The 17091-nt window shown below is 37.5% G+C and overlaps 1 protein-coding gene and 1 long non-coding RNA gene across 2 annotated transcripts; both read right to left on the bottom strand.

Annotated features, from left to right (window-relative positions):
- Positions 1–6200: 6200 nt before the first annotated feature.
- On the bottom strand, positions 6201–9438 carry LOC110455552. Its single transcript, XR_002463459.1, has 2 exons — positions 7558–9438; positions 6201–7329 (listed from the first exon to the last, which is right to left on the bottom strand). It is a non-coding gene; the product is annotated as an uncharacterized LOC110455552 (long non-coding RNA).
- Positions 9439–9445: 7 nt separating this feature from the next.
- LOC110455555 (caspase activity and apoptosis inhibitor 1-like) lies at positions 9446–10738 on the bottom strand (the record flags this gene model as incomplete). The annotated part of the gene is made up of 1 exon (XM_021505740.1): positions 9446–10738. A coding segment is annotated over one exon (462 nt), but the record flags the coding sequence as incomplete, so codon positions are not given.
- Positions 10739–17091: the final 6353 nt, after the last annotated feature.

Genomic DNA, 17091 nt, shown 5'->3' with positions numbered 1-17091 from the left:
TAAACTCTTAAACCTATTTTTCCACTTTAAACCATACGTGCTGCAAAGATTTATTAAAAGAATGACAATATTTATTTTAAGAATATATAGGTACACTTAATATAAACTTCATATTTTCACACAATTTATGTTCATTACTTTAACTTAAAGTACAAGAAAATATAGGTCGATCATACATTGAATTCCGATTCAAATTTTAAATATCAATAAAACTTAACCGACACCTGTTTGCTTTTACTTCTCCGTCGATATAAGTGTTAAGCACACCCTGCAGTGGCTTTGTGAAGGGATGTGGATGTCTGAGATCTGGAGGAAAGCATGTATTCACTGACGATCTGTCGACCAATGTATCATGTCTATCTCTTAAAGTAATGAAAAACCTCCAATAAATAATATCCATATTATATGCAATATCCAATTCCTCTTTGAACGCTCACGGCCATTTCAACAGCTTTTATCAATATTGAAAAAGGCAAAACCAGAAATAAAGAATTTGACGCAAGCATGTAGTTTTACCGAATTTGAATCATAAACAAATGATTTTAGTATTAATTTGTCTGTTCTTTCGACAACACGTCTTTGTAAAAACGTCGTATTTATAACGACTGTGACTGGAAACTCAAATTTGTTTAGCTTATGCTTCGATTTGTAATTAAAACAATAGTCGTTCATAAATAATTCATTCAGTAATTAACAGTATATAACACATGTGAGGTAGAAAAACTTCCAGATTAGGAAGAAATATTTCGTTTCTCTCGTGTATATTCTGAGACAAATCGTTCAATAATGGTCCTTCTCAAAAAGTCATATATGTCTGTATTATTGCTAGTGTTTTATGAGTATAGTATAACTCAGGAAATTAAAAGAAGAGTGGCACAAAGAAGGTATGAGACTGTGAAACAGTTAGAAGTTACAGTTATAAAACGGCTCCATATTAGATCATACTTTCATCACTTATAAATATATATGGAACTTAAGTACATACATTGATTTACTCACACACACATCTTATTCCAATAATAATTCCTGTTAAAATACATTTAACTACCGAACAATTATTCACACTGAACAGACTCGCATACTCTCCCGTTACATCTAGTAGACCAAATTGAGGAATTGTTAATAATGTCTCACCACACTAGATACCCTTTGCTTCTCCCTCTCTCTCTCTCTCCCTCTCTCTCTCTCCCTCTCTCTCTCTCTCTCTCCCTCTCCCTCTCTCTCTCTCTCTCTCTCTCTCTCTCTAATGTGTTCACGTTGGTAAACAGTGTACTTTGTATATAGTTTACAGAAGTTGATATCTTCCATTTAGAAAGTTTGCTGAAACATTTCTCACCTTTGTTATATTATATATTGATTTGTAAATTGTTTATTCACATTCGTAAATTGTTCTTGGAATCCATATTTCGCGTCATTCAATAGTTCGGGGGTTAATAGTTTTTGGATGATGTTATTGATACGTATAAACACTGTCATGTTGTCTAAAGTTTTGTGGACGACACTGCAGTCAGTCATTGAAATGTGTTACATGCATGCTAGCTACATGCTTAGATTCCATAGACATATATCGGAGGATTGGGGGATTGATTCAGCCGTTTGATTCTGTTTCTGCTAGTTTAGATCTGTATGTGACTTTTTATCTCCCACTCCACAACTCCGATATCTTGGCGTTTAACATCGATCCCTGATGAGATTGTATTACCAATAGAAACACTCAAGTCGGGTGTACTAAAGATGTATGGCGGTTAAGAGTCTGTAATTGTCTAAAGTTAGAAAAGTGGAGAAAATATATTTAAGTGTAAATACTTTGTATAACCTAATCCTAAAGATGTTAAATTATAGAAGAATAAAATTATGAAATGCTGAGATCGACCGCTATATATTTTACATTGTGAGTCGAAGCAAATGCACAACTTTCATGAAAATTTAGGAAACGATTTCCATCTTTCTCATCCGAGGACAACATTTTTATCTTTAATATGTCTTTTAGATAGTCAAGTTCAAAACGTGATCTGCCATGGAAAGAAAATGTTAGATAATAAAGGCATTGCCAATTAGTGTTTGTGAAGTATTGTGTAAATACATCCTACAATGTCCATTTGCAGTTAGAATACCGTTTATTTTAAAGATGGTTTCTAATCTCTGTAACGAAATAGTCGTCACATATTGCTTAACACACAGAGCTAAATTTCTTTTTCTCGTCAATATTGTTCTATCCAGTGCATAACCAAAATTAATTGTGCAAACAAATCTAGTACTCAGGTGTCTACCATATGGGTATGTAGTCACCTCCAGTTAATACTTGTTAGTTCTCTCTGCTTCTAATTAATATCTATGATGGTATAAAATACTTACAAAGCTTAAATAACACTTACATTGCGTTTGTTACTTGAGAGTGTGAAAAGGTCAATCTGGAAAATAATCTATTTTTAGAAACTGTTATAAAAACGTACATTGTATATCAGGTCATTACTGTATGCACGTAATCACACGAGGTGAAAGCTTTAGGGAAATACCACTGCCTATCCGCCTTACTCTTTGATATCGTGTATTTCTTGGTTTATTGGTCATATTTTTTAATTGTGTTTGATTGATATGTTTCATATTTTATCAATATTTCGGTTTTATTAATATTTCTTATGTATTATTCATATTACCTGTGGTCTATTGTTGTTTCTCACGTTCTATTAATATCATTCATTTTCTCATCGATACATTTCATGTTTTGTTATATTCCTTGTCTTTAATTGTTTTCTAGTGATTTCTTTTTAATTGATTAATGTTTTAATGTATTTTTATTGACGATTTCCTTTATTCTTTTTATAGTTTTTTTCTTGTTTTTATCAATATTTATTATTAATATTTTTTATCTATTGAATTAACTAGCGTTGATTGATATTTCTACTTTTCCTTTAATTGATATGTCTATTGTTTTGTTGATATTTTTTTCTGATATCATAATTCCATTTTAATTGAAATTTTTGTATTTTTTTGTATGTAATGCAAACCACTGGTACGGGTGACTTTCAGTAAATAACATGATTAATTTCGAATAATTTTAACAATCATACGCCAATAAGATGCCACTTTTACCCAATAAACCAGGATCTCCATTCGTGAGGCACCATTCTAGGATGTAATTGTTTTAGGAACTTTGATATTTCATTTTTCGGCGATGATGACGGTGTCCTGGAGCGTTGCTGACCTACTTTCCCGAATTGATGGGACACATTAGGAGTGGTGCCACATTTGGTTCAGAAAACATTTAAACTTGCGGTTCATCTTGTTTTATCCCCGATATTGTTGTTGTGTTCCTGATGTCATTATGTTTTAGTGTAGAATAAGAGTGCAGATTGTTTCCAAATGTGTTGTTCTGGAGAAAACAAGACATGTCTTACAGTTGTTATGGAGACAACAGGACATGTCTTACAGTTGTTCTCGAGACAACAGGGCATGTCTAACAGTTGTTCTGGAGACAAAAGGGCTTGAGTTACAGTTGTTCTGGAGACAAACATTTCTGACCATGTTGTCTCCAGAACAACTGGAAGTCATGCCCTCTCGTCTCCAGAACAACTGTAAGGCATGCCCTGTTGTCTCCATAACATGTGTTGTTCTGGAGAAAACCAGACATGTCTTACAGTTGTTATGGAGACTACAGGACATGTCTTACAGTTGTTATAGAGACAACAGGACATGTCTCCAGAACAACTGTACGACATGCCCTGTTGTCTCCAAAACAACTGTAAGACATGCCCCGTTGTCTCCAGATCAACTGGAAATCATGCTCTCTCGTGTCCAGAACAACTGTAAGACAAGCCCTGTGGTCTCCATAACAACTGTAACACATGTCCTGTCGTCTCCATAACAACTGTAACACATGTCCTGTCGTCTCCATAACAACTGTAAAGACAACAGGGCATGTCTTCCAGTTGTTATGGAGACACGGGGCATGTCTTACAGTTGATCTGGAGAAAAAAGGGCATGTCTTACAGTTGTTAGGGAGACAACAGGACATGTCCTACAGTTGTTCTGGAGACATGTCCTGTTGTCTCTATAACAACTGTAAGACATGTCTGGTTTTCTCCAGAACAACACATGTTATGGAGACAACAGGGCATGTCTAACAGTTGTGCTGGAGACAAACATTTCTGACCATGTTGTCTCCAGAACAACTTTAAGGCATGTCCTGTTGTCTCCAGATCAACTGGAAGACATGCCCTGTTGTCTCGAGAACAACTGTAAGACATGACCTGTTGTCTCCAGAACAACTTTAAGGCATGTCCTGTTGTCTCCATAGCAACTGTAAGACATGCCCTGCTGTCTCCAGATCAACTGGAAATCATGCTCTCTCGTCTAAAGAACAACTGTAAGACATGCCTTGTTGTCTCCATAACAACTGAAAGACATGCCCTGTTGTCTTTACAGTTGTTATGGAGACAACAAGGCATGTCTTACAGTTGTTTTGGAGACAACAGGGCATGTCTAACAGTTGTTCTGGAGACAAAAGGGCTTGAGTTACAGTTGTTCTGGAGACGAGAGAGCGTGATTTCCAGTTGATCTGGAGACAACAGGACATGGCTTACAGTTGTTATGGAGACTACAGGACATGTCTTACAGTCGTTCTGGAGACAACAGGACATGGCTTACAGTTGTTATGGAGACAAGAGCACATGTCTTACAGTTGTCCTGGAGACAACAGGACATGTCCTACAGTTGTTCTGGAGACATGTCCTGTTGTCTCTATAACAACTGTAAGACATGTCCTGGTGTCTCCAGAACAACTGTACGACATGCCCTGTTGTCTCCAAAACAACTGTAAGACATGCCTTGTTGTCTCCATAACAACTTGAGGACATGTCTTGTTTTCTCCCGAACAACACATTTGGAAACAATCCGCACTCTTATTCTACACTAAAACATAATGACATCTCTGGAGACAACAGGGCATGTCGTACAGTTGTTCTGGAGACATGTCCTGTTGTCTCCAGATCAACTTGAAGTCATGTCCTGTTGTCTTCAGATCAACTGGAAATCATGCTCTCTCGTCTAAAGAACAACTGTAAGACATGCCTTGTTGTCTCCATAACAACTGTAAGACATGCCCTGTTGTCTCCAGATCAACTGGAAATCATGCTCTCTCGTCTCCAGAACAACTGTAAGACATGCCCCGTGTCTCCATAACAACTGTAAGACATGCCCTTTTGTCTCCAGATCAACTGTAAGACATGCCCTGTTGTCTCCAGAACAACTGTAAGACATGCCCTGTTGTCTCCAGATCAACTGGAAGTCATGCCCTCTCGTCTCCAGATCAACAAGAAGTCATGCCCTGTCGTCTCCAGATCAACTTGAAATCATGCCATCTCGTCTCCAGATCAACTGGAAATCATGCCCTGTCGTCTCCAGATCAACTAGAAATCATGCCCTGTTGTCTCCAGATCAACTGGAAGTCATGTCCTGTTGTCTTCAGATCAACTGGAAGTCATGTCCTGTTGTCTCCAGATCAACTGGAAGTCATGTCCTGTTGTCTTCAGATCAACTGGAAATCATGTCCTGTTGTCTCCAGAACAACTGTAAGGCATGCCCTGTTGTCTCCAGATCAACTGGAAGTCATGTCCTGTTGTCTCCAGATCAACTGTAAGACATGCCCTGTTGTCTCCAGAACAACTGTAAGGCATGCCCTGTTGTCTCCAGATCAACTGGAAGACATGCCCTGTTGTCTCCAGATCAACTGGAAATCATGCCCTGTCGTCTCCAGATCAACTAGAAATCATGCCCTGTTGTCTCCAGATCAACTGGAAGTCATGTCCTGTTGTCTCCAGAACAACTGTAAGGCATGCCCCGTTGTCTCTAGAGAGAAATATCCAAATACAACAAAGAAATATGTGGTTTGTCATGTTTATTACATAAAATAATACCCTGCCATCACAATTAGCATGTCAACAAATTAAAGGGCAGTCATTTCGTTAAAAGGAATGGTTCGCATGAACAACCTGAGGATGAAACACAACACCGTATGGTCTCCTGATGGAGATCACTCCATGAATTCTCATCCAATATTGATGTATGTCATCAAATAGATCCTAGGTTTAACTTTCAAAACGATTCAACCATGCTTCCTCTCCTTTGGGTGTTACAAAACACTTATAGCACAAAGTTCCTTTTTCAAAATAAACAAATCATTTGACCTTTTGTGCTGTACTGGGCCATTTCTCATGTAGTCCTAGAATTTCGTGACATTATAATGATATTGCTATCTATAAACGAATCAAATACTGTTCACAAAATTAACAATTAATGAAAGAATAAAAGAAAGAATTTTATTCCATGAATGCAATTTTCATTTTAAAGTTGATATTGACAAACACTGTATCCTCTCCCTTATCAAACAATCTTTAATATGATTTGACGCTTTTCATATTTTTAATTGAAGGAATCCATAATTGATTAGTGTCAATGCCTTGATTAACTTTGGAGTTAGGGAGATGCTAGTTTACAATAGAGGCTGTGTATTATCTACCTGGCACAGCCCGTGGCCCACATGTTTTAAATTAACACCTCCTATCAAACTTCACATCTAAATTAAATATACATACCGATAGTTAAAAATTTCACGTATCGGTGCTATTAATTGATTATTTCCCTTTATTTTTTCCCCTAGAAAAGGAAACAATAATTTTTCAATTTTACAAATTGGTGCTGGGAAATGATGTGTGGAAAACCCTAAAAATTCCATCAATAATTCACCTTTGTAGGATGAAAGCAGGTGATAAATCATATTAAACTAGCCGGTACATGTAGTCAACATGATTTAGTTCTGACATCAGCTTCCGTACCTATAGAAGACCAATCCACCCTTTAGTATAGAGGTCCATCCTTATCACCCTCAATATTAGTGTGAAGTCAATGCTACTACAGCAAATGTACATGTTTTTGTGACATTCTAATTTTAGTGGGTTTTCGCACTTTTAATAATGAGCAAAAATATGATTGCACATGTTAAAGTTTCCGTATTAAGATTTTTATTGCATAAATTGTGAGTGTGCTAATTAGTCCTGTATTAATTTCATAATAGCTAAAATTAGTGTCTGCTAAAGTAAGTACTTATACTGTTATGCTAAATTAAGGAAGTACCTTTACTGTACCTGAATACCTGGTATGTATGCTAAAGTATGTACCTATACTGTACCTGAATACCTGGTATGTATGCTAAAGTAAGTACCTATACTGTACCTGAATACCTGGTATACATGCTAAAGTAGTATGTACCTATACTGTACCTGAATACCTGGTATGTATGCTAAAGTAAGTACCTATACTGTACCTGAATACCTGGTATACATGCTAAAGTAAGTACCTATACTGTACCTGAATACCTGGTATACATGCTAAAGTAAGTACCTATACTGTACCTGCGAATACCTGGTATGTATGCTAAAGTAGTATGTACCTATACTGTACCTGAATACCTGGTATACATGCTAAAGTAGTATGTACCTATACTGTACCTGAATACCTGGTATGTATGCTAAAGTAAGTACCTATACTGTACCTGAATACCTGGTACAATTTTATGTATGTTGAAAGTTTTAACATAGTGACAGAATCCAAATGCCTCCCGATATAGTTACTGGTTTAATATACATGTAGTTCTATAGAGTACCTGTTTATTTATTAAAATTGTGTTGTTCTTTTTACAAATATATTCTTTGAATATATTTTGTGACTGTCCACCAACAGAGACACCACTATAGCTGTAAAGTCAAGGTAAAGTGGTTGTACCTAAAATATATCCCCTTTCTCACAGAAAAATGATTTATAATCATTGAACAAGTTTCTAATTCCTGCTTTACAATCATGTATCTTACAGTACAGATAATCATGCAACATATCTGTATGCAGTGCGTTAATCTGTGTACAAAGTTCAAGTTACATCAGAAACTAATGACGAGGTCATTCAATAGGAACAAAACCTGATCATAAAAGTACCTTCTGTTCATATGGATTCAAAAGAATGTTCAAAGGTTTTGTGATGCTAACAGAAATATGCTCATTTAAAGCATGAAATATTAAAAAAATTGAGCCATGATCCTTATTGATCATCATCTGGGTTCAATGTACGATAAATTGTTAAAACGCATCTTTGTTATTGTTGTACTCGTCTGGTGCTGTAACCATAAATATACATAATATACTCACTGTTTTAATGTTTTAGGGACATACCATTGTTTTGGGGACCTGCTTTAGGTATCCTCACATAATTCATACATGATTCAGCAATTTCAACAAAATACTCAAGCTCAATATTTTCAAACAAAGTCTGAAGTTTGTTCTAAGCTTTGTCATTTAATCATAAACCACAATCAGGAATGATTCATTTCCTTTGTGTTTTCAACCGGAAATCCATATAAACTATTGTTGTATTTCTTCAAATATTCATCAAATATTCATTTTGATTACTTCATGCATGAAAAATTTCTAAGACAAATGTCAAAGCAATCAAGACAAATACATATATTTTCTAATTAAATAGCCAGAAAGAACATTACGTCGACAATACAAAATGGCAAAGTGCCAATTTGTCCAATTCTAAATTGTGAAATAGAATATGGTTACGATCTGTCATATATCAGAGAAAATATGACATCCCATTATCTGTCCTCAGGATAAATTTCATTACAAATGTGAAAACAATGATGTTCAAATTTGAAAAAAATTGTAAATTACCCTTCCTTCCCTGAATAGGCCGTGTAACCTGACCTAAATCTATACAACTGGGGGCTTGGTGAGAGGACACGACCTTCATGATTAATTAACAAGGTAAAAACAGCTAGCTTATCAATGAACATCCTTCCCATACAACTACATTCACATCCTCATCACACAACATCCTGACACAAGACACTCACCATAGTGTTGGGGTGGGTGGGGGTGCATGGGCTTGACAATGTTACACCAGGTAGTCTTACCTGTATACTCAGGTGTAACAATGATATACTAGGTACATCTTACCTGTATACTCAGGTGTAACAATGATATACTAGGTACACCTTACCTGTATACTCAGGTGTAACAATGATATACTAGGTATACCTTAACTGTATACTCAGGTGTAACAATGATACACTAGGTACACCTTACCTGTATACTCAGGTGTAACAATGATATACTAGGTACACCTTACCTGTATACTCAGGTGTAACAATGATACACTAGGTACACCTTACCTGTATATTCAGGTGTAACAATGATATACTAGGTACACTTTACCTGTATACTCAGGTGTAACAATGATACATTAGGTACACTCAGGTGTAACAATGACACATTAGGTGGGTAAAGCATATATATAGGTAACTGACATTTTTGTAATCTGTAATAGGGGGAAGTCAGGATAGGGCAGTTACCAGTCGTCACTCCGTTAATCCGTTTTAGTATAGGTCCCCCCCCCCCCCCCGCTACACGTAGTGACAATTGGTGCCCACCCTCTCAAGACCTAGTATTCCCCCTATTACAGATGGTAAAGGCTTGAAATAAATTTGTAATGAATAAACATGGAAAAAATACTTTTGGTCATGTTTATATAATTTGTGAGTCTTAATTGTAACATGGCCAAAAAATAATAATTCTTCTCTGTTTCAAATATTGAATTGTGAAATATGTATTCATTTAATACTAATACATAATTCTCCATTTGGTAGCCAGTCCTGTCTAGTTTAGAGTAACACCACTCTTAGGTACAACATGTACTTATAGAGTCTATGACACATCTGTCTTGGTGCCACTACTCAGAGTGACACCTGTTTTCGTGGTTCCCACAAGTCAGAGTGACACACCTATTTTCGTGGTCCCCACAAGGCAGAGTGACACACCTGTTTTTGTGGTCCCCACAAGTCAGGGTGACACACCTGTTTTTGTGGTCCCCACAAGTCAGAGTGACACACCTGTTTTTGTGGTCCCCACTAGTCAGAGTGACAAACCTGTTTTCGTGGTACCCACAAGTCAGGGTGACACACCTGTTTTCGTTGTCCCCACAAGTCCGGGTGACACACCTGTTTTCGTGGTCCCCACAAGTCAGAGTGACACACCTGTTTCTGTGGTCCCCACAAGTCAAGGTGACACACCTGTTTTCGTGGTCCCCACAAGTCAGGGTGACACACCTGTTTTCGTGGTCCCCACAAGTCAGAGTGACACACCTGTTTCGTGGTCCCCACTAGGCAGAGTGACACACCTGTTTCATGGTCCCCACTTGTTGCAGTGACATGGTTAATGAAAATGTTCAGCCATCCTCCAAACGTTTCTCTCGAACTTCGTGAGCTTTGAGCATGGCCTTTATGGCCCGAGCTCTCATCTCCAGCTCAAGTAGCTCCATCTGATTTCGGGAGAGGGCTGGGGCAACTCCTTCCTGTTCCCTAACGGTAGCCCCCTGATCCTCAGCCTGACCCACTGGGACATCAGCTTGAGCCTCTTGCATCACAGCTTCCTGCTCTTCTATATCCTTGTACGGGCTTCCCTCCCCTTCCTTAGAATTGCCTTGGGAGGGTCCCTCCCCCTCGGAATCGGTCAAGCTGCCATGGTCAGAGGGGATACTATCGTCCACCTCCCCTGGTTCTGGTGATCCACTGTAGACAGGCGATCCGCCAGAGTTGTCTTCCTTGGGACAGTGCTGACCAGCGAGCTGGTGGGTGTTGCTATAGTGACCACTCTCCACGTCACTCGGGGCATTCTGTTCCTGTGGATTCAAATGAAAAGGATGAACATAGAAATGTCAATTACCTATTTCACTGTATTATGTTCAACATGAATAATAATCCTATTTTTTCCAAGCTTAATGCTACTATGTCACATCAGAGCCTGAGGGGATTTTTTTCCAAGGCGTTTGTAAGCTTATATTTTTTTCTATCATTCCATAGATATTGATTAAGTTAATAATTAGATAAGGGTTATTTGACAGCACCAAAAGCCATATATACTGGCGTTTTAAACACCCTAGTAACAAGGAAGGCAGAACCCACCGCACGACTTAGTGCGGCCCAAAACAAATTCACTGGCCATAATATAGCATCCATAAATTTGTGTCTGACACGACGCACAAAGAACTTTTCATTTATCAGGGTCAGTAAAGTAGCAGAATTTCAAACACGCGATATTGATTTTTTGGTCTTTTACTAGATGGATGGCTACTCTCAGGCTATTGATTATATTGTAGTGCATAAAACCCAGAATATCCCCCGTCCTACTTGAACTTAAAGTGGCACAGATGAATTTCTGACATTTATCATCTCCTAAAATATTCAAAGAGATACTGGACTTGATTGATAGAGTGGACGATTCTATCTCCAGATTACGGATCACTTTACCCATAGTTTACATATACTAAAGTATTTCTCTGTTGTTTGGCTATCAAAATAGCTGAGTCGAGTACAATCCTCTACAAGTCGAGTACCGACCTCACCCGTCTTAAACATGGGGAGCTCCTGGCTACCTTCGTCCACTCTAAAGAGATTGAAGGTAAAGTTTGGCGCGGCTCAGAGGTTTAGTTTTAGGACATAGGGGATATGATGTTATGGTGAAGAGGAGTGAAACCTCGGCTTGGAAGTGGAACACATCTTATGAAGGATAAAATCTCTAATAACAACCTAATACTGGTGTCCAGGAGGGACAGAAAAGACAACAGTTTAAAAGCTGTCCTGTATATCAAGTAAAAAATGTACAGATACGATAATTGAAGTCTGTAAATGCCAATTAGAAAAAAGTTATGGTGGGAATGTCAACTTCTGACACCATTTAATATTTACGTTACAGTGTAAGTACTGATTAGGTTTGTCTATAGGCCTAACAGAGAGAAAAGGTGTTACAGATTGACGCTACGACCTAATTACACAATCAGGCAGTGAAACTACGACCTAATTACACAATCAGGCAGTGAAACTACGACCTAATTACACAATCAGGCAGTGAAACTATCCCGAGAAATGTTTTTCAATTTTTTAATTTTCAAGACATTATCAAAGACAACTGTATTTGTACTTGTAAATCATACATAAACATTTCGGGAATGGGACAATTAAGAATTAACTTAAATCTCATCTTCCTTTGTTTACGTTTTCAATTTAACAGTTAGTCCAAAATCAACATTAAACTTTGATTTATCATATTGTCCGCCTAAAAACAGGAAATCTAAAATCAACATCAGATATTGATTTATTGTCATTACTGTAAGTACGCATGAAATATGATAACAAAAAAAATTAGTCACCCCTGAAAAAAAGCTATACATCAAATTACCATTTACCTCCAGACGGGTTTAAACCACCAGTTTTTTCAGATATTAAAAACATAAATAGCACATTGAACGTTAGTCATCTCCAATGAGGTAGACAGACTTTTTTGAGAACTTCACTGAAGAAAAGATGGAAGCAATTTCTCCACCAACAATATCGTGGCCAAAAAGTTAATTCAGAGTCTGTAATGATTTATCTGAGTTAAGTGTTTACTCACGCCCATAACTCATGAAAAATGTAGTTATGAAAAAATGTAAAAGTTGGAACTAACAGATTCCCCCATAAATTGTAGAATTATCTTATCTAATTTAATATGTTTTTTATTAAAAAGAAGGCAATTTCCTTGACCTGAATCACTGTAGTCAGTAAATATGTGCTTAATTTCATAGGTTTTATCTTAAATAGATTTTGGTTATTAAATCGGTCAGTCTATCGTTTGAAGTACTTATCCCTCTCCATGGTAGGGGGTGAGGTTGGTTGCTTCTGATTTTAAATTTAATGAGAAAAGGGCATGACCTGTGTGACCCCTGACCTAGATACAGCCCTGCGGGGTAATGGGCACCATATGGCCAGGTATAAACTTCGGTAGCCTCATCCAAACATCCACAGTATTGTTTGAAGTACCAATCTCAACTTCTCAAACACTTAACTTTCCAAAAGCATGAAATTTTTGGTGTTTAGAAATTGTAGAATAGAAGGAGAATGTTTGTGTACTTTATGGGGACCGAGGAGGTCAGAGAATGGTGGCTGTTTGTCTTCGCCAGACCCAACTCCAATATAAACCAGCAGACATTTTATGATGAAATATGCAATAACCCTGTATAAACTATTGGCCCTGGTGAGATTTAAAATCCTATTGCTTTTTCTCAGCACATATTTAAGTGCTTGTCTGCAAATCTTATAATGGAGAAAACTAATGGGCAAAAGATGGAAATAACGGCATCACCATTTGTGTTGGTCAGTTTCTGACCAGGCCGTAATTGGATTCTATTTATAGTAATAATTCCCAGACTCAGGTATTCATGGTCATGAATTCAGTCTGGCTCATATGTAGTCATCCATAAAATGGAAACGAAAAATTTAAAACATAATTTCCATTTCTTGCTGGTGAAACAGAAAATTGATAACGTTATTTCACGGACCAAACGTTAACACCAACTAACTGTAGTATCACACGCGTATGTCTCTGATAGAGAATCTGTAGTATCACACAGGTACGTCTCTGATAGAGAATCTGTAGTATCACACGCGTACGTCTCTGATAGAGAATCTGTAGTATCACACGCGTACGTATCTAATAGAGAATCTGTAGTATTACACGCGTACGTCTCTGATAGAGAATCTGTAGTACCACACGCGTACGTCTCTGATAGAGAATCTGTAGTATCAAACGCGTACGTCTCTAATAGAGAATCTGTAGTATTACATGCGTACGTCTCTAATAGAGAATCTGTAGTATCACACGCGTACGTATCTAATAGAGAATCTGTAGTATTACACGCGTACGTCTCTGATAGAGAATCTGTAGTACCACACGCGTACGTCTCTGATAGAGAATCTGTAGTATCACACAGGTACGTCTCTGACAGAGAATCTGTAGTATCACACAGGTACGTCTCTGACAGAGAATCTGTAGTATCACACAGGTACGTCTCTGATAGAGAATCTCTAGTATCACACAGGTACGTCTCTGATAGAGAATCTGTAGTATCACACAGGTACGTCTCTGACAGAGAATCTGTAGTATCACACAGGTACGTCTCTGACAGAGAATCTGTAGTATCACACAGGTACGTCTCTGACAGAGAATCTGTAGTATCACACGCGTACGTCTCTAATAGAGAATCTGAAGTATTACACGCGTACGTCTCTAATAGAGAATCTGTAGTATCACACGCGCACGTCTCTGATAGAGAATCTGTAGTATATACAGTGATAACGTGTAAAATTTTACAAGCATACAATGATTTGTTAAATGGAAAAACAAAAGATTTTAAATGGTAATGTTTTATTGAAAGCGGATAGCTTCTCTACTTTACAGCTAACTATTATAACCAAAGGTGATGATCCGATCAACAAAATCTCTGAAGGGATTAGAAAAAAAATCACATTTGCAACAGTCCTTCTCATTCACAAAGCTTGCATCCGAACTACAATAGTAGACATCTGTTATCTGATATCTCCACAATCCAAATCTACAATTGCAAGTCTCTTTTAAGAATCCAATACCCGAAATATATCGTTATAAATGTAAAGATTTGTCCCCTATAATGGCCCCTACCTACTGCACATAGGGGGGTCCACCCTCTATTTCTAAGATATTTAATTCCATTCTCTAGGAAAGCTCAATACTAATTCATTAAATCAGTAAAACTATCTGCAGCTGTCCAGGATCGGTAGTCTTTTAAAGGAGAAACTGTAGAGGACTAGGGATTGCTGGTCACAGCATTAGTTACATTAATGGACACTTCAGGCCAGGTGAGTTAAAAACTGAATCTCCTTGACCAAGGGATCCTTCATCACAAATTGAGCTGAGCAATTCTAATTATTTATTGATACTGCCCCAAACTGCTCCCCTCCCCTTTGCCCTTCGAAGATCATACAAACTTGAAATATCTTGGCCAAGGGAAGTTCCATGTAAAATTTATCTAAAACGTGTCAACAGATTCTTTAGGAATGATCTGTGTAGAGTTACCAAATCCTGTTCTTGCTCTATAGGATCCTGTCACACTGTGCTGACGTCACTGAGATTGGGGGAGGGCCGCACTCTTCATACAAACATCCCATATTCATATCTCTATATGGCCCTTACTTTCTGCCCCAAAGAGGGCCAAATCATTCAGTTAAACCAACTTTAGCTCCATTGTCCTTGAGACGCTTCATTATACTAAAAACATAATGTATTTTAGTAGTCTTATAAAATTGACCCTATTTCCCTATTGGACCATTAACCCCGGGGGACACATCTTTTATTCTTATAAAATTTAATCCATTTGACCTACGGAAAACCTGTACCAAAATCCCTTCAGCCATTTCGGTCTAATAGTCTTTTACAAGAAAAGTTGCCAGAGGAATTGGCAGTTAACTGACATTCTGACAGACTTGAGCTCACTTGGTGTCCGGCAAGGTGGACTTATAAAGTACAAAGGATGGAGTCCAGATGTACCGTAAGTGGGGAGTCTTTCATATATACTTTCTTTTAAGGTTTTGAAAATAGCAGGTGTGTATTTATTTTCATGCTTTTACTTTATATAGATTAACAGAATGTAATATTATCTGTCTTAATGAATTTATCAGCATACCACAGTTTAGACTCAAAGTACACAAATTTCCCAGGTAAATCCTCTAATATGATGAAAAAAACTTTTGAACAACTGCTATAAATGAGACTGGAGAAACCTAAATAAATGCTACAACCAAGAACCTTCCGCACTGTTTGTAGATTTGTTCCACTATGACAAAAGTCAATTTTTGAACTTTTATTTTTAAGGCATATGATCATTAGTTATTTCTGATTTTCAAAAATGTAAACTTTAACTACCAAAAAAATTCCAAATCTTAGTTTGCCAATGAAAAAGTTCTCTCCCAGAAAGGACTACAACCAATATAAGACTAACTTAGTGTAGACCTACCAGCCAACAATTCACTACCGACCTCTAGAAGGAACAGTATTTTCTTACAAAAATTAATACCCCCAAAGGAACCATCAGATATATACCCCCACTTAATGAACCCTAACATTTTCTCTAATTCTCAAAATTTAAAATTTACACACTCATTTAAGAATGACTGATTGTGAAAATCCTTGACTGCGCAGTTAGTTTTGGAAATTGAATTCAATCGCCTATAAGAAGAAGTAACAGAGAGTTATATATCAAATTTAAAACCCCAAAGGTAGTGAAACTACAAACTCAGTACCGTTTAACTTAAATACCAAGAAAGCACTAGGATACCGAGTATTCCCGAAGGATCTTTGTGACTGATAAGTATTGAGACATTGCCTTCCCCTTAAAGGATCGTCAGTAACGAGGAAGGACAGAGATGTACAATTGAGTTCATGACAGGTGAAAAGTACTGAAGTGTTAATTGTCAGAGATCAGGAAAGAGACTTGTGTCATTCACCATTCTAAATACCCTCATACATAGAGTCAACTCACCACACATAACGGGATGATTTACATAGAATTGAAAGTGACAAAAGAAATCCGGTCTGAAAGCCATCCCCTCCCTCTTGGAGCAGTAATGGGCTCTGAACGGAGACAGTTAGAACACCTGCAGACATCAGTGGATTTAGGTAAGAAGTGCTGTCCCCTGAGACAGGAATACGGGTAGTAGGGGAGGTAATTGCGGATGGACCAATGCTAGGGGAGGTAGACAGAATGCAGTAAGTCAATTTATAAATATGGCTGACTGTTTTTTCAATTTGTGTAAGAAAGTGGAGCCAGTATGGGCAAGTGATTGGGGTTCGTGGCATGTTCATCACTACATTAGCATGCTCATTCAGTATTGGTCGGTTTTACAGGCAAGCTGGTATTGGACGACTAGGTGTAGCCGGAGAAATAGACCTCTATACAATATGTTTGTACAAATGGAGGAAAAATGAAATAAATCGAAAATAACTACAAGCTGACCAAATTGAAATGAAAGTACTGCCAAATAGCAGCTGACCAGTCCCGCTAATGTAAAGGAAGTGTATTACAGGAACCGTGGCTCCAGACAGATCAACAATTGCTTCTGCTATTTTTTACACTAATTCAATTTTGAAATATATATATATACATCAGTCTTTTTGTCTATTTTGGAATATTTC

This window comes from Mizuhopecten yessoensis, unplaced genomic scaffold (assembly GCF_002113885.1).
Source record: "Mizuhopecten yessoensis strain PY_sf001 unplaced genomic scaffold, ASM211388v2 scaffold8275, whole genome shotgun sequence".
NCBI lineage: Eukaryota > Metazoa > Mollusca > Bivalvia > Pectinida > Pectinidae > Mizuhopecten > Mizuhopecten yessoensis.
The sequence above is the reverse complement of the archived record's forward strand: the minus strand, read 5'-3'. Positions and strand labels throughout refer to the sequence as shown.